Source organism: Natrix helvetica (assembly GCF_964273705.1).
Source record: "Natrix helvetica genome assembly, chromosome: 9".
NCBI lineage: Eukaryota > Metazoa > Chordata > Lepidosauria > Squamata > Natricidae > Natrix > Natrix helvetica.
The window spans coordinates 17,706,884-17,726,504 of NC_138560.1; the positions used below are offsets into that span (position 1 = coordinate 17,706,884).

The following is a 19,621-nucleotide window of genomic DNA, read 5'->3' on the forward strand; positions in this document are numbered from 1 at the left end:
GGCCGGAAAGAGATTGTGACGCTCTGGCTAGGTTTGTACGGAAAGCGGAAAAAGGATGGTGGGTGGGGAAGAGCCTCTAAGGGGCGCAGCCATCTTGCGGCGACTTTTCCGTGGCCGTACTCCTCTTCTTCTCCGCCCCCCCCACCCCACCTGCCTGCCCCTTCGTCTTGATAATACCTTCGTTCTTTCAGTATGGTGTGTTCCACTGACCATCACGAAAGACGGAGTTTGGGAGACGCGAGTCAGTAATCCGCAGGGGTCCCCAAATTTGGCAACTTTTAAGACTGTGGACTTCAATTCCCAGAATTCTCCAGCCAGTTTAGCTGGCTGGAGAATTCTGGGAATTGAAGTCCACAAGTCTTAAAGTTGCCAAGCTATGCTGGCTGGAGAATTCTGGGAGTTGAAGTCCACAAGTCTTAAAGTTGCTAGGTCTTGGGGACCCCTGATCTAAAGTGAATGCAGCTATGGGTTTGCAAGCCCCGTGGCTAAGAAACCCAGGCAAGGTGACTGTCCTCCAAATTATATATTTTTTTGGAACTGCAACTCCCAGAATCCTCTGCCATTCACCCTCTACGCCAGAGTTGCTGGAAACTGTAGTCCCAAGCACGCAGAAGCCGCCTGAAGGTCCAAGCCCCGCATAGCTGGCTAGAGAATTCTGGGAGTTGAAATCCACAAGTCTTAAAGTTGCCACGTTTGAAGACCTCTGTGGTAGTGGATCCTGGGTTTTAATAACTGGTTTTGATTTGAGTGTTCATCACTGGATGGTAAACAGCAAAGGTTGGCGTGGCTGATTTGTTATTTTTGCGATTCAACTGGAAACGCCGCTGGCTATGTTTATCAGGCTTAATCACAACATCCACATAACTGGTGCACTGCGGGGAGAACAGGATGTCCTGCTTTGTAATCCCCGTGGTGGCATCTGTCTAATACCTTGATGAAGTTTGGCAGGTAGGGTTCAGCCTTTGGTTCTGAAGCGCTACACTACTGGTGGTTTTTTTTAAAACTTGGGCAACTTTTAAGATGGGTGGGCTTTTAACTCCTTAAAGTCTTAAAAGTTGCCAAGGCTGAAAAACCCTGCTCTATATGGACAACCCAAAGAAAAGAGTGTAGCAGGAAAACTTCCATCTCTCTTGGCTCAATTGAATGGAAGATTTTTCATCTTTGTTTAAAATGAAAACAAGTAAGCATATATTCATAAACCACTTCCAACATTGGCCTAGGAAGACAGCAGCAAGCATTTCTTTAAAAAATACAAAGTGGGGTAGTTAATATTTTGGGAACTTTGGAAATCAGCTCTAGGATATCATAAAGTGTTACCATTCTAAAGTAAGAGATAAGGCAAGAACAGAAATATTAATACTGGTAATTTAGTGGGCAGAGTTATCAACTAAGTTTGTTGAAAAACTTGGAACTAGATTCATACAACATGATAGGCAGAAACCAAAAAAATCAGGCCTTGATTTGTTTGGTTGAATAGAAATTGAATAGATTTTCTTAATAGTTTAGGGGTTGGTCTTAAAAGGACAGCTCTGATAGGCTATAAATCTGATTTTTTTAAAGGAACAAAATTAGGTACTACAGATCAAAATGTTCCTATTCTTGAGAGCATTCCACAATAATTTAATTTTTATACCATTTTTATTTTACCGCATTTATTTTGTACTAATGATGTATCTCAACATTAAAGTTCAGCTCAGAATTTTTTTTAAAAAAAATCAAGGGATTATTTGGCATGTTTATTTACAAAAAGTTGCATTTTAGACAAGATACATTCATAGATCTTTTTATTTTCTAGGTTTTAAACTGACAACTAAGATTGTTATACATCAGCAAGATAGCTACTAAATTATGCTCATGGCAATGCCTGTAGCACATTGGTACACAGCCCAGTCACTATTATGCTAGAGAAATCACATAAACTGCAAATTAGCCAAGATCCCACCAGCAACATTTCATTTTTGTGTATCATAACTAAATTCAAAAGCGAGAAGGAAGACCACCTAATAGTCTCACCCCTTATGCATGTCAGCAGGAAAAGTAGCAGCGACTAAACAAAAAAATTCACCATCTTAGAAACATTCTGGGCCAAGAAGAAAGATATTGCCAAGACAGTCATGGTGACGTCCTGGAAGAATTAATGATTTTAAGATCAACTTTCACCATTGATCTTAGTAACAGTGTAATTTTGTACCTGTCTGCCAAGCATTTGATACCAAATGCTTCCAAAACCACATGCATACATCCCCAAAAGATAACAGCCACACCATCCTTTTGAGCGTCAACTGTTCAACACCTTCGTCAGTCCACCCAGTCTTCTGTCCTTGCACAAGCCTTCCCAGTTAGGAAATGAAGTGTGTCTGTGGTGTGGTCTGATCAAGTTTGTGATCGGCCGGGTTTGCTGCTGCTTCATAGTTGCAGATGGTCACTTCGTGTCGATGAGGCTGCAGAGAGACAATATGAACATTTCATCAACGGTCTCTTTGTATATCTTGGGACAGTTAAAGCAATCATTTGATTTTCCCTCTCCATTTAGACCAGCCGTCATTACATCTACTCTTACAAACTACAGAACGTGTAGTTCATTCTGAATAACTTGTACTTCTTTTGAGGAAGTTGCAACTTGTCTCTTTTTAACCTTCCTACCTAAATTCGTAACACGTCACTCCTTCACACTGCGTTGTCTGCGCAGGTTTAAAATTAGGGGTTTGCAATCCCCCAAAATCCCATTTTGAACGTATACTCTGAGCCCAATTGAGCTATTGTGACCTTGGTCTTCCCAGGAGAAAAATCCCTTTCAAGAACAGAACACTTCTGATGAGTCAGAACAAATTATTCTGACCTTGGAACATTTCCAGTGAAATCAGAACAGCCGTTCCAAGGACAGAATGGGACCTTCCTTGGTGAGGATGTTTTGACTGAAATGTTTTCACACATTTACTCAACATGGCAGAATTTGAGTCAACACCTGCCAATGGTTGCTTAGCTTGAAAGGCACTGGGCTAGAAAACAGCAAAAGGGACAAGGCTGGGGGGAAAAAAGACAAGACACTTAACAATTACTTCAAACACTTCGCTTTAGCTCCTGGATCAACACAGAAAAATAAATCCTGGTTTATCTAAAAACAGGAAACCTTGGGGCACCTTCATGCCAATCCATTTGTAAGTGCATGAAAGTGGCAGTTGGAAGGAGATATTCAGGCTTAAAATAACACTCATTCAGTTGCCTCTTGAGGCACAGTAATAACCAACCAGTGAGGTGGCAGGAAAGTTTATTTAATGAAGAAAACAGGTCTTTTATGATATGCTGTTTTTGACTAATAGTGATTCAGGCAGGCAAAAATGTGGGAGGGTGGGATACTAAGTAATTTTCAAAGAGGTTTTCTTCAGACTCATCATCCAAACAGAAACAGGAAGTTTAAGGGTGGAATATGGGGTTAGCTGACATGGTCTGAATTTGTTAAGACAACCTCTGCCAGAATTCCCAACCAACACCAATTTTAAAGTCATGCAGTCCAAGGTAAACTGAAGGATGCCATGATGAGTAAGGTCTGCTTGGGAAGACATTATAAAGCAACAGTTACGTCCTCTGAAGTATGAGCATTATGCCAGAATCTCACAGACTCCTGTTCGTGAATCTTAACTGTTAATAAGCATTTTGAGGTGCACCTTCAATCCCAAAAGCGTCTGCACCCTGCATCTATTTATTTAGTGTTTTCATCTGTCATCTCCATTCCCGCACTTACTTCTGTCCATTCTCCCCTTAGGCCTATGTAAAAGATTTTTGTTGTCTCCGCACCAAAGTTCTTGGAGAAGTGGATGGAGAGATGATAAACATTTGAGAAGCGAGCAATTCTGGAAAAGGGGAAAAAAATTCTGCATTTACAATTGTAACATATAGGACACTTCTGTAAGTTTTGACCTCTAAAATTAAACTGCATGAAAGCCAGATTTTTTCCCCACAGAAATTAAAACTCTGCAATAAAAACACTGTAGCAATCACCTTGAGCAAGTATGCACACTGCTGTGTCTTCCGAGATTGCTCTTTTTGGATCTTCCTGCCAGCCACATCAATTCAACAAACCAGGAAGCCTGTCTGGTATCTTCGTTCAATTTCATGTCTAAACCAAGATTCCTAGGTTGCTTCATTCTTTTACAAATGCTAAAAGCTCCTGGCCAACAGTTTTGGCATGTAAAAGAAAGAACAAGCCAAGTAAGCTAACCAACCTGTACAGCAGAGTTCAGGTTGGTTGGCTAGAAAAATAGAGGTTTCCATCATCATTTAGTCCTTCCAATAACAAAAGGAACCAAGCAGAGGCATTTTGTGCCAGAACTTACATTTACATACGCACACACCTTCCCAATCATACTGTTCCCTTTCAGGGTAAGCAATACCGGTAAAACTTTTCACTGTAGCTCAGCAAGGACCAGAATTTCTACCTGCCTAAAATCAAGAAACATTCTCAGAAGCTAAGCTCTGCAACCTCAGCTCTGCATTGCAATAACTGTTGGAAGAGTTTGGGCTATCTCAGAAAAAAGAGTGGGGCACACAAGTCCTTGTTCCCCATGCTGGTAAAGTCCCATGATAAACCAATCTAAATATGCATTTCTAAGGGTTCTTCTCTCAGATGTTTCCCTTCAAGAGGGATTCACACCAGGATCCCTCCCATATGAGCCATGGTGACATTGGTTAAGAGTGCAGCATTGCAGACGGCTTCTGCTGGCTGCCTGAAATGTGGCAGTTCAAATCTCACCAGGCTCAAGGTTGACTCAGCCTTCCATCCTTCCAAGGTGGGTAAAATGAGGACTCAAATTTGTTGGGGGCAATAGGGTGATTCTGTAAACCGCTTAGAGAGGGCAGTAAAGCACTGTAAAGCAGTATATAAGTCTAAGTGCTATTGCTGTTTTGCAGTTTCTGCAGCACTAACCAGTTTTAGTGACCTGATCTATTACCCTAATATTTTTCAGTCCTCTTTATGGCGATTTTCATTTTATTTATTTCTGATAGCCCTTTCTGAAATCCTATCTGGACAACAAAATGTAATACATTCTTTACTTTCCCCATCTTCTGGGAAGAGCAGGGGAGGGGACATAAGAAGTTAGCTTACTCCAGTGCAGATTTCCCCAAAGTCTAAAACTTTAAATTCCCCTACAACACACAGTTCCTTAATCTTCCATTCCATGAGGACTTCACTACCTACCCCACCCCACCCCAGATGTAATGGCAATGTTTCACCATATAATAAAGTCATTTTATTTAGCTGTGCTATTCTTGTTTATTGTCCCTGAGAGCTGTTGCTAGAGGGCAGCCAATTTCTGTAGGCAAACATGCTGGGATTGGAATTTCAGTTCCAACACTACTGGAGGGAGGGAGATTGCAGAAAGGCTGTCATATGGCAGCTAACTAATTTTAGAAAGAAGTTAACATTTTAAAATATACCGATTATGAAATGGTTCAGCAACACTTGTTTTTCTCTTTGGAGTCCCTCCCACACCTGAAGCAGAGCCGCAGTTTTTACTGCTATGGTTTCCTCTATAGTCTGTTACATCCTCCACAAAAAAGAACTGGGGGAGAAGAAACTTCTCCATCTTGGTACCCTCAATTATTAGAGCCCAAGGCTCATGTTACTTGAACTTGGGGGTCAAATACCGGACACCTTGAATAAAGACAGAATAAGTCATGACATACTTTGTAGGATATTCCAGTTCTCCTAAAAAGTCATGATTCAGGCTGAAGATCTGATCTGGTTCTCGGGCAGTATCATCGAAGGACATATGAGGAATATTCTTAAACCTAGAAAAAGGCAAAGGTCAGCTCGTACAAATGTTACCCAATGTTTTCAACAGCTAGCCACTGTAGTCATCTGGACTGGGAAATGGAGAAATACTCAAACTGGTTCTTAGGACAACGCAAACATGATGATGAAAACAGCAATATTGAAAAAGTTCAGTTTAAGTTGTTTAGAACACTGTATAAAAAGACTATTCCCCCCAAATAATAATATTATAATTTACAAGCCTATAAGTAAATAAGAATATAAGTCAACAATGATATATTAAATTATTGATTTTATACTTGAGGACTTCAATTTACACCTACTCTACAAATTTCCCTTTTTCTAAAAAAAAAATCTGCATCTTCAAATATCAGGATTGTATACCACCCGAAATTAATAACCAAGAGCAAGGCTCTGCAGCAGTTGGCACTGAGCTTCTAGGTTCAGTTGAAGATACTGTTTTTAACCTAGGAAATCCTATAAGGCTCAACACGAGTAAACATATAGGACAATTTCTCCTGACAGATTTAGTCCATCTTGTGCTCTCAGCTCATTGAGGAACAAGTAACAAGGTTCCAGTTAAATACCTATTAGCAACAATGCCAATATTCCTTGAGATACAGGGAAAACCCCACCACCTTACTTACTTTTTGTAGGGCAAGTACAAAATATTTTTCCAAGGATTCTTTGGCGCAGAAGGTGTAACTCTTCCCTTTTAGAGCTGTTTTTTATTGAAACTTTTTATTGAATATTTTTTATCCTGCCTTTATTGTTTTTATAGATAACTACACAAACACACAATGTACTATTCCTTCCTGTATTCCTTCCTCCTCCTATTTTCCCCACAACTGTTCTGACCTAGGCTTCCCAAGAGCACGAAGCAAACTCCTTGTCCCAACAAACCCCTTGTATTAATTTACTATGCATTCTGCTCATTCACATCCAGCAAAGTCTTTCAAGGGAGGATTTACAGTCACAGACCTTATTTGGCTTGGAGAGCGGCCAGATCGATATCTGCAAAACTTGGCAAGGTGTCTCGGAGAGTCACGAACCAATTAAGCGAACTAATTGTCTCCTGCAAACTCCACCCCCCCTTTCGCTCCTCTTTTATTTCCTCTGGGAGGGGCCATTCATTGTCCACCTGTGGCCTTACTCCAAGTCGACCCCTGTTCTTTAGCTGTTCAGTTCATCTGGCAACTGTGCACATGCGCACACTGGGAACAGGCTCCAGCTGTTCTTCTGCCTCATTGATGTCTGCCTCTGAAGGCAGCTGATAACTGGCATATGGCTCTGGCCCCCTCTCTGCTCTGACACAGAGTCCTCACCAGAGCCTTTCCCAGACTCCAGAACTGGCCTATGTTCCTCCCCAACCTCCTCACTGTCCAAATCTGCTGTCAGCTCCACTGGCCACAACAATAACAACCCTCTGAGGTAGGATGTGCTGAGAGTGTATAACCAGCCAAAAGCCATCCAGCTGGCTTTCATGCCTAAACTCACATCTTCTTCATTTCTAGCCTGGTGATTAAACACCAGACCAAATTGGCTCTCCTTTTACTGTTATTGTAAATCACTCAGAGTCCTTGGAGGTAGTGAGGCATATAAAGTTTCATAATAAATGTATAAATAAACCAGCCACTAAGAATAGCAAATGACAAATGGAAATTTGGTTGTCAGGCAAAGCCATCAACAATATCATACTGCTGTTCTAAAAGTGCAGTTATTTCGGCACGTGTATTAAAACTTACAATGTTGGAAAGAAATTAAAACTTTAAAAAGCGGTGATAACACAAGGACGCTCCAAACAGATTCTTTTAGTAGCTGTTTACCTCTCAGGACTTTAAAATTGTAGCCATTTAAAGACATCTACACTTTCAAGCAAAGGCTGGTAAACCGATCTATAAAGAATTCCTTGAGATCAAGAAAGAATCATTATTATAATTCCAGAAATTATTTTTCCAGTCTTTTATTTATTCTTGGACTGAAATAAATAGCAAGTTCAGGAAATCACAACTACTACAAAAAAAGCTAAAGAAAAGTTGGAATCCAATAAATAGATCACAGAGAATCTTGCTGAAGAGAATACAATTTGTAAGTGACTGAAAGGATGTAGAAAAACCGAATCCTGAATAAACATGTTCTGGCAACTGTGTTAATATAGGCAGAAGATACGAAAACTTCAAAGAAACCAGAAAACATCACATATATTTGTGCATGTTGGATCCTGCATTTCAGTAAGCCAGCCAATTTTCTTTCTTGCACAATTTCAGTGTGGATCAAAATCAACAAACAGGCATTTCATTATTTTACAGCAAACCAGCCCAGAAGTTATTAATTCAGACAATTAAAGCAAGAATTAGGGCTAAAACCATTCACTTATTCATTGCAGAAAAAAAAACCTATCATCTTAATTAGCGGCTTCTGCAACATGAATGATCTGTCCACTGTTTCAACTTACAGTCTCATTTCTGAGGGGTGCGTATTGTCATCCTCTCCCATCACAATTATTCCTTTTAATTTCACATTGCCTGTAAATCTGCAAAAAGAAAAAAAAATGCCATTGATCCTTCATATTCAGTTCAGCCTGAAAGGAATCTTATTGTTTTCACTATCTACCACTGGAGTCCCTTAACTTAACATGAGGTTCTGGAATAAACTACATCATCATCAGTTAAGACTTAAACAAAATAACCACACATCCTTAACACAACCTTACGGACACTGTGAGGTTTTCACCTTAAATTGTCTTACTAACCAATCTTGGCTGATCTAGTTAAAATAAGCCCACATAATTATTTTAAAAATAGTCTATTATTATTATTATTATTATTATATTTTTATCCTACCTTTTAAAAATATATAGCTCAAGTTAGCAAATATACCCAATACTCTTTCCCCACAACAACTGTGTGAGATAGATTGGGCTGAGACAGAACTGTCCAAAGTCATTCAGCTGGTTTTTATGCCTAAGGAAGACCTAGAACTCACAGTCTCCTGGCTTCTAGGACAACAAACTGTCTCTCTCTCTCTATTTTATTGCTATCAGCCCACCTCCAAAAACTGTGTTATAAAATCTCCAAAAGGAAATCAAAAGCCAGCAATATTTTTTTAAAGAAAAGACTACTTACGGAATATTAAATAAGAGCTCTTCATCATCATCACTTTCTACAAACTAGAAAAAAATGAATAGGATTTAATGTAAGAGTTTGACATTCAATCTGAAATATATATTGCAAAGGACAATTGTTCCACAAAAAACAGTATGTTCAAAATGATTGCTTGAGGACCTCACAGGGGACTTTCAACTTAAGTTTTTAGAAAAAGTGTTTAAACACTAATAATAGACAGAGAAGACTGGAGTTATACCAAATAGTATCAAAATAGAATATATAATCCAATCAGAAGGTGTATGAAAGTTGGGAGCCTTTTTTTTGTACAATCAAAAAACCATTATATCAGCGTGGCTCATAGACAGTATTCAGCACTGCTTTCTTTGGATATGGTTTGCTGAATATGATACATGTACCTGTAATATATGCTCATGCTTTTCAAATGCAAGCATTATATTACAAACTGCAATTCACATTGTAACATATCCAAATGCTTTGTAACATATCCAAATGCTTTATTTAGGAATCCTGTCATTAAAAACGTCAATGGACCTTAGCAAATGACTCCCCACCAGCAAAATGACAGGTGCCAATATCCAAATATGCTTATCAAAACCATGTCATTTGTGCTTTAGGATTTGCATCAAGCTAACTATAACTATATTCTGCATTTCTATATGCCTCTTCCCTGTCCTTCTACTCTATTATCCATATTTCAGAAGATCTGGGGGGATGGTAGGAAATCTTCTAATACACTTAGTTTTCCTTATTGACCTGAGCAGCACAACATACACCTGTCCTGGGTAAAAGAGTAGTTCAAAAGACATACAGTACTTAGCCATGGTTTGATTTAACCATAGCTTCCCAATCAAGCTTCACAGGTCTTTGGTACACGCAGATCCTTGATTTCTTGAGCAGCGAGTCAAAATCCTCTCCAGAACTAGTTTCCTTGGTTGTACTCAGGATTTGAAGTTAATCTTAATTGGCATAATTCATGTGTATAGATCGAGGTTTCCCAAACTTGACCACTTCATATGGGTGGACTTCAACTCCCAGAATTCCCTAGTCAAAACCGATGGGCTTCAACTTCCAGAATTCCCCAGCCAGCATATCGGCTGAGGAATTCTGGGAGTTGAAGTCCACCCATCTAGTGGCCAAGGTTGAGAAAACCCTCATCTAGGCTAATATTCATTCTGTGGCTGTGTTCACCCCTTAGCTATGAGGAGTCCTATTTTAATAGGGATAGGGATAGGGATAGAATGGAATGGAATAAATTGTTTCAACTCCTACCCTCAAAATGATGCTATAGAACGCTACACACCAGAACAACTGGACACAAGGACAGTTTTTTCCTGAGCGCCACTCTGCTAAACAAATAATTCCCTCACCACAGTCAAACCTTCACTAAGGCTGCATTACTATTACTATTAGTCTTTTCATCGTTCCTATCACCCATTTCCTCCCACTTATGATTGCAGTACTGTAAACTTTGTTGCTTGTATCCTTACGATTTATATTGGCATTGTTTCCTGGTTGCTTATTTGTACCCTATCACTATCAGTAAGTGTTGTACCTTAGGATTCTTGATGAATGTATCTTGTCTTTTATGTACACTGAGAGCATATGCACCAAATTCCTTGTGTGTCCAATCACACTTGGCCAATAAAGAATTCTATTCTGTTGTATTCTAGAATAGAATAGAAAATAGGATAGGATAGGATAAAGAATAGGATAAGATAGGATAGAAAAGAGGATAGGATAGGATAGAAAATAGAATAGGACAGGATAGGATAGGATAGGATAGGATAGGACAGAAAAGGGAATAGGATAGGATAGGATAGGATAGGATAGAAAAGAGAATAGGATAGGATAGAAAATAGAATAGGATAGGATTAGAAAAGAGGATAGGATAGGATAGGATAGGATAGAGAAGAGGATAGGATAGGATAGGATAGGATAAAAAAGAGAATAGGATAGGATAGGATAGAAAAGAGAATAGGATAGGATAGAAAATAGAATAGGATAGGATTAGAAAAGAGGATAGGATAGGATAGAGAAGAGGATAGGATAGGATAAAAAAGAGAATAGGATAGGATAGAAAAGAGGATAGGATAGAGAATAGGATAGAATAGAAAATGGGATAGGATAGGATAGAATAAAATAGAGAATAGAGAATAGATTAGAACAGAATAAAATTATTTATTGCCAAGTGTGATTGGACACACAAGGAATTTGTCTTTGGTACATATGGTCTCAGTGTACATAAAGAAAAATAAAATAAAATACATTCATCAAGAATAAAAAGATACAACACTTAGTGATAGTCATAGGGTACAAATAAGCAATGAAATCATACTAGGAAACAATCAATATAAATCCTAAGGATACAAGCACCAAAGTTACATTATGCGACTCCAGCCAGGGTTACGGGCTGTGCGTGAAAGGCGCCTCTCCTTGGAACCCCTGGACCGCGACTAGCCACGGCCCACCTGCCCTGCCCGCTCCCGGGGGATAACCGACCTTCTGCTTATCCCCGCGGTCTTCCCAGGCGCGGAAGACGAGCTTCCCGCTGCCTTCTAGCCGCTCGTTGAGGCACTCCAGGCGCTCGCGGTCGATGCGCAGGTAGAGGCCCCAGGCCTGGCCTCGCCGCTCAGGAGGCTCCTCGTGGTCGTCGCTATGGCAACAGCTGCCCCCACCGTGGCTGTGCCCGTGAGACATGGCCGAGCGCGAGAAGACCCCCCCCCTTCACCTGGAGCCGCCGGCAGCACCCGCGCGGACGTCAACAAAAGATGCGCGCAGGCGCAAGTAGCGTTCTTCCGGACATCCCATCACGTGGTGGAGGGCGGCGCCTTCTGGTTGCCCCGGCAACCGAGCAGCTGTTTTTCGCCTTCGTACCGGCCTGTTTTTTTTTTTAAACCGTGGTCCTCGGATCCGGGGGGGCGGGGGGGGCATGGCCACTTTAAGACTGTGGACTTCAACTCCCAGATTTATGCTGGAACATACACACACACAGTCATTTATATATATATATACATACACACATATACACATATGTGTGTTGTATTTGTGCTGATAAATAAATAAAGGGAGACTTTATATATATTTGTGTTACAGCCCCTGGTATGCCCAAATATATTTACCTTTTTAGTAGATTGATATAGATGGAAGATGATGATATTGGAGTTACAGGTGTGAAATACAATTAATTTACTTTTAAAGGAAATAAATATTAATATTTGTCCTAGCCATCCCAAAATTTTAAATTTAAATGTTGGATTTTACCATGGTCCCTCAACACAGTGCCTTCCAGATACATTAGGATTAAAAACTCAGAACTTTCAGCCACTGTGAGAGAGAACCAGAGAAAGCTGGATTTTCCACATATGTATTGCCATGATTGAAAGAATTTCTTCTTCAAGTTAAATAATTCTCTCCAGACAGATTTTTTTTGTACAATTACAAAAAGACAGATTTCTTTTTGTACCATTAATGCAAGATAAACAAAAAACACCTCCTAAAAATAAGTTGCTGGAAGGGAGAATTGTATAATCTTCTTTGAACAAATACCCAATCTAAAACCTAGGACAATATCTAGAACAATAAAACCACACCTCCAATACTTTTTCTGGATACAAGACAAAGAACAAAAACAAGGTGCTCATACAAATAGGAACCAAAATACACAGGAGAGAACATTGTATGAAGTTAATTCTGGGTTTTCCATTTAGAGTTTTAGCCATCCCAATTTTTCAGCTGAAAGATCCAGAACTAACTCTGATTATGAAGTATTGTATGAACTTGACTATTTAAAGAGATTTCTACAATACAAGGTATATACAGTACTTCAAAACCAAAGTTTTTGCCTCCCCAATTCTATGCTTCATAATTGCATCTATATTGCATGCCCAGCCTTTCCTTTCCACAAATGGCCACGAAGGTCTCTGGCCTGGGTCCAAGTGAAATTTTGTCTTTGTTGCTCTTAAGTCTTCTCAGGGAAGCCCCTTAAGTTCTCACAGATCTTTGTTTTTAGCTAAAACACCCAATTACTCCATTCCTCATTTTCTTGGCATAGCAGCACAGCCTGGGGGACAGTCTAGGAATTGTTACTTTTATTTTTGGGATCCAAGGAGTAAGAGAGGAGAAAAAAAAATTAACTGAGGCAAATTCCAGTGTTTGGCTTTTATTGATACACAATTCATTTCTTATAAGTTATCTAATTAAAATATTTATCTCGATAGTTACCACCAAAAAAGTAAAATAGAAAATTATTTACAAGAGGGGAATCAACAGACAAATGTATTACCTTTTCTTTGTAGTATACACAGGGAGGGGGGAGCAGCAGCAGGGGGCCACATTTTCCTATGGCTCTTTTGTGTGTAGTGTGCAATCAGAAAATCGCACCCACTTTAAAATATGTGGGATCCCCAATGAGAATCAGAAGCCGAGTTGTCATAATCCAGCAACTGAGTCTTTTGTGTATTCCCACCCATCAAAAAGTTTCCAAAATGAAGTTAAAAGCCAATTGTTGTAACATTTGCCTAAATTTAAAACAACATTAAATAAAATAAAAACACCTTCCACATTAGAGAGGGATAGATGAACTGGAGGTTCCTACAATCCTTTCCATGGAAATGATTTCTAACCCGACTTGAGGTGTTGTCACTTCAATTCCTAGAATCCCCCAAAGGGAGCACTGGCAAAGAAGGTGGGAATTGATTAAAACATCTGGAATAGGCCTGCTTGGGTAGGCTTGCAGTACACAATTTGAACTCTGATGTTAATCAGATAAGGTATTCAATTAGTCCACAGTATTATAGTGGTGTTTAGCCAATGGTTTCACACGTTAACAGTACCAACAGTGCAGTGGCTAATCTACAAGTGTTCTTTTAGGCCATTAAGGCCCCAAAAACTGCATTCAAAGGGGATTGCCCATCATTGATGAGCCCATAATTCCTGTAGTTGACACAAGCTCTTGACTACTGCTATCAGTCCGTCTGGTGACAGGTTTGTGCTATGTAAAGGTGTCACAATGGCCTTAGCCAACCTTCCCTGCCATCTGCCTCCTCCAGATAGATTGGATAGGAAACCCCATAATTTGTAGACAGCAGGGCTTAATGGGCATTCAACTCCTGCACAACTGGCAAGGACCGTCTCAGGTTGGGAATGGTGTCAGTAAAACATGCAGGGAGGAGGGAGATAGCGCCTTTTTAAAAAACCATCATATATTTAAATTTTTATATGCATGTAGTGTGTATGTGCGAGTGTAGATACATACATCAATGTGTACACATACACACACAAAATGCATATATCATATAGTTAGAATTATATGTTTTATATACATTTCGTGGATGTATACATACACACACATATATACATTTGGTGTATGTATGTATGTGTATATGTATCTACACACATATTTATGTATGTGTATATATATGTATGTGTGTATATATCTATCTATACCTACCTACACCTATCTACACCTACCTATACCTATCTACACCTACCTATACCTACCTATACCTATCTATCTATATACACAAACACATATATATAGGCATACAGATGTATGTGTACATACATATACACATACATACATAGACAAAATGCATATATCATAATTACAATTTATATGCATTTTGTGTGGGTGTACATACTCACATATTGTGTATGTATGTGTGTATAGACATAAATACACAAAATACATATAAATGCATATAGAATTTTAATTCTATGATGGTTTTTTAAAAGGCGCTGTCTCTTTCTTACGTGTTGGAGAGGATGTTGTTTGTTGGACTGAACATAGAACATCAAGAGGGTTTTCTTATCCCACATGGCACATACTACATATCTACTCCAGATTTTCATTTATGGAGGAATTCCTGGTTGTTAAAGTTAACAGGCCTCTTGAGACTGCTACTCTCATGATGACCTGAGTATCAGCAGAAAATCCAAAAGCCAGAGTTCAGAATGGTGGCACCAGGAGGCCATTGGGAGAACCTCTTTCCTCCACCAGAAAAGGCCAGGTTCCTTCAAAAAACACAGGGACATCAACATTCATTCAACCATGGCACTAAGGAAACACATCATCAAGCGTTCCAAAACCAGCTGTCTTTCCCCTGCACAACACACACCTATCAACATCAGCAGAGATAAGATCATGAGCTCAGAGTCCCCTCCAGGACTATAATAGCAGCAGCCAATAAGCATTGAGAGAGATGGACCACTCTCAAAACTTTTTCCCCCTGGCTTGTTCTGTGCATGAAAAGTTCTTGTAGATTATTCCATAACGGATGCTGTCACTAAAGACCAGAACCTGCCCCCTTGGCTAGGCCTATCTTTTCTGTTCTGGGACATAAGGAAACTCCTAGATGAGTGAGGTTTTGTCAATGGAGCTCTTTAAGGTGTAACAGTGAATTACGTTGTGTGCTCTGTTGTTAAAACAAGAGGGATCAGGTTAAGGAAGTTAAAAGCCAAGTGTTGTAACATTTGCCTACATTTAAAACAACATTAAATAAAATAAAAACACCTTCCACATTAGAGAGGGATAGATGAATTGGAGGTTCCTAAAATCCTTTCCATGGAAATGATTTCTAACCCGACTTGAGGTGTTGTCACTTCAATTCCCAGAATCCCATGTAGAGAGCACTAGCAAAGAATGTGGGAATTGATTAAAACATCTGGAATAGGCCTGCTTGGGTAGGCTTGCAGTACACAATTTGAACTCTGATGTTAATCAGATAAGGTACTCAATTAGTCTACAGTATTATAGTGGTATTTAGCCAATGGTTTCACACGTTAACAGTACCAACAGTGCAGTGGCTAATCTACAAGTGTTCTTTTAGGCCATTAAGGCCCCAAAAACTGCATTCAAAGGGGATTGCCCATCATTGATGAGCCCATAATTCCTGTAGTTGACACAAACTCTTGACTACTGCTATCAGTCCGTATGGTGACAGGTTTGTGCTATGAAAAGGTGTCATGATGCCATTAGCCAACCTTCCCTGCCATCTGCCTCCTCCAGATAGATTGGATAGGAAACGCCATAATTTGTAGACAGCAGGGCTTAATGGGCATTCAACTCCTGCACAACTGGCAAGGACTGTCTCAGGTTGGGAATGGTGTCCCACAGTAAAACATGCAGGGAGGAGGGAGACAGCGCCTTTTTAAAAAACCATCATATATTTAAATTTTTATATGTATGTAGTGTGTATGTGCGAGTGTAGATACATACATCAATGTGTATACATACAAACACAAAATGCATATATCATATAATTAGAATTATATGTTTTATATACATTTCGTGGGTGTATACATACACACACATATATACATTTGGTGTATGTATGTATGTGTATATGTATCTACACACATATTTATGTATGTGTATATATATGTATGTGTGTATATATCTATCTACACCTATCCATACCTACCTATACCTACCTATACCTATCTACACCTACCTATACCTATCTATACCTATCTATCTATATACACAAACACATATATATACACATACAGATGTATGTGTACATACATATACACATACATACATAGACAAAATGCATATATCATAATTACAATTTATATGCATTTTGTGTGGGTGTACATACTCACATATTGTGTATGTATGTGTGTATAGACATAAATACACAAAATACATATAAATGCATATAGAATTTTAATTCTATGATGGTTTTTTAAAAGGCGCTGTCTCTTTCTTACGTGTTGGAGAGGATGTTGTTTGTTGGACTGAACATAGAACATCAAGAGGGTTTTCTTATCCCACATGGCACATACTACATATCTACTCCAGATTTTCATTTATGGAGGAATTCCTGGTTGTTAAAGTTAACAGGCCTCTTGAGACTGCTACTCTCATGATGACCTGAGTATCAGCAGAAAATCCAAAAGCCAGAGTTCAGAATGGTGGCACCAGGAGGCCATTGGGAGAACCTCTTTCCTCCATCAGGAAAAGGCACAAGGACATCAACATTCATTCAACTGTGGCATTAGGGAACACATCATCAAGCGTTCCAAAACCAGCTCCGTCTTTCCCCTGCACAACACACACCTATCAACATCAGCACAGATAAGATCATAAGCTCAGTGTCCCCTCCAGGACTAAAATAGCAGCAGCCAATAAGCATTGAGAGAGATGGACCACTCTCAAAACTTTCCCCCCTCCCCTGGCTTGTTCTGTGCATGAAAAGTTCTTGTAGATTATTCCATAAGGGATGCTGTCACTCCAGACCAAAACGTGCTGCCTTGGCTTGGCCTATCTTTTCTGTCCTGGGACATAACGAAGCTCCTAGATGAGTGAAATTTTGTCATGGAATTCTTTAAGGGGTAACAGTCAATTACAGTGCCTGCTCTGTTGTTAAAACAAGAGGGATCAGGTTAAGGAAGTTAAAAGCCAAGTGTTGTAACATTTGCCTACATTTAAAACAACATTAAATAAAATAAAAACACCTTCCACATTAGAGAGGGATAGATGAATTGGAGGTTCCTAAAATCCTTTCCATGGAAATGATTTCTAACCCGACTTGAGGTGTTGTCACTTCAATTCCCAGAATCCCATGTAGAGAGCACTGGCAAAGAATGTGGGAATTGATTAAAACATCTGGAATAGGCCTGCTTGGGTAGGCTTGCAGTACACAATTTGAACTCTGATGTTAATCAGATAAGGTATTCAATTAGTCCACAGTATTATAGTGGTATTTAGCCAATGATTTCACACGTTAACAGTACCAACAGTGCAGTGGCTAATCTACAAGTGTTCTTTTAGGCCATTAAGGCCCCCAAAACTGCATTCAAAGAGGATTGCCCATCATTGATGAGCCCATAATTCCTGTAGTTGACACAAGCTCTTGACTACTGCTATCAGTCCGTATGGTGACAAATTTGTGCTCTGAAAAGGTGTCACGATGCCAGTAGCCAACCTTCCCTGCCATCTGCCTCCTTCAGATAGATTGGATAGGAAACCCCATAATTTGTAGACAGCAGGGCTTAATGGGCATTCAGCTCCTGTACAACTGGTACCATCTCAGGTTGGGAATGGTGTCCCACAGTAAGCCCATTGCAGAACAAAATGTGATAGTGCCAAGAAAGAGGCTCCAGCCATCCAGTTGATTATTTCAAGTTCTCCAGATATTTCCTTGAATGGGAAAAAAGTGGTTGGCGAAAACCATCCATCCATTTTGATAGCTAACGGTTGGACCAAAAAGGCTCTTGTAAATGTCCTTTTGCCTTCTGTGGTTGTGATGTTTCCTGGGCTCTCCTCTTACCACCAAATCCAACAACAAAAAGGAGAAAATACACCATGTACAACAACCAGCAGAAGATAGTATCAGTAAGTCAAGTACCGCAAAATTAGGTACACTAGAGCAAAAGGAGCATTTCTTAGAATCCAACATCATTAAATCCAATCCGCCTTAAATTTAAAATGCTACACAAAATAGTTGGAGATTTAAAATCATCTCCAAACCTGAATGAGGAAGACAGCGCCTTTTTAAGAAACCATCATATATTTAAATTTTTATATGCATGTAGTGTGTATGTGCGAGTGTAGATACATACATCAATGTGTACACATACACACACAAAATGCATATATCATATAGTTAGAATTATATGTTTTATATACATTTCGTGGATGTATACATACACACACGTATATACATTTGGTGTATGTATGTATGTATATATGTATGTACACACATATTTATGTATGTGTATATATATGTATGTGTGTATATATCTATCTACACCTACCTATACCTATCTATCTATATCTATACCTATCTACACCTACCTATACCTACCTATACCTATCTATCTATATACACAAACACATATATATAGGCATACAGATGTATGTGTACATACATATACACATACATACATAGACAAAATGCATATATCATAATTACAATTTATATGCATTTTGTGTGGGTGTACATACACACATATTGTGTATGTATGTGTGTATAGACATAAATACACAAAATACATATAAATGCATATAGAATTTTAATTCTATGATGGTTTTTTAAAAGGCGCTGTCTCTTTCTTACGTGTTGGAGAGGATGTTGTTTGTTGGACTGAACATAGAACATCAAGAGGGTTTTCTTATCCCACATGGCACATACTACATATCTACTCCAGATTTTCATTTATGGAGGAATTCCTGGTTGTTAAAGTTAACAGGGCTCTTGAGACTGCTACTCTCATGATGACCTGAGTATCAGCAGAAAATCCAAAAGCCAGAGTTCAGAATGGTGGCACCAGGAGGCCATTGGGAGAACCTCTTTCCTCCATCAGAAAAGGCCAGGTTCCTTCAAAAAACACAGGGACATCAACATTCATTCAACCATGGCACTAAGGAAACACATCATCAAGCGTTCCAAAACCAGCTGTCTTTCCCCTGCACAACACACATCTATCAACATCAGCAGAGATAAGATCATGAGCTCAGAGTCCCCTCCAGGACTATAATAGCAGCAGCCAATAAGCATTGAGAGAGATGGACCACTCTCAAAACTTTTCCCCCCTGGCTTGTTCTGTGCATGAAATGTTCTTGTAGATTATTCCATAACGGATGCTGTCACTAAAGACCAAAACTTGCCCCATTGGCTTTGCCTATCTTTTCTGTTCTGGGACATAAGGAAACTTCCAGATGAGTGAAGTTTTGCCAATGAACCTCTTTAAGGGTTAACAGGGAATTACAGTG

General features: G+C 39.4%; 1 protein-coding gene and 1 long non-coding RNA gene across 2 annotated transcripts; both read right to left on the reverse strand.

Annotated features, from left to right (window-relative positions):
- Positions 1-1,723: 1,723 nt before the first annotated feature.
- PITHD1 (PITH domain containing 1) lies at positions 1,724-11,696 on the reverse strand. Its single transcript, XM_081962008.1, has 6 exons — positions 11,401-11,696; positions 8,899-8,942; positions 8,229-8,306; positions 5,686-5,790; positions 3,743-3,851; positions 1,724-2,441 (listed from the first exon to the last, which is right to left on the reverse strand). Exons 1-6 carry the CDS (start codon positions 11,596-11,598, stop codon positions 2,340-2,342), a joined length of 636 nt encoding a protein of 211 aa, XP_081818134.1. The 5' UTR covers positions 11,599-11,696; the 3' UTR covers positions 1,724-2,339.
- Positions 11,697-13,044: 1,348 nt separating this feature from the next.
- LOC309396438 lies at positions 13,045-19,249 on the reverse strand. Its single transcript, XR_014176115.1, has 2 exons — positions 18,698-19,249; positions 13,045-18,649 (listed from the first exon to the last, which is right to left on the reverse strand). It is a non-coding gene; the product is annotated as an uncharacterized lncRNA (long non-coding RNA).
- Positions 19,250-19,621: the final 372 nt, after the last annotated feature.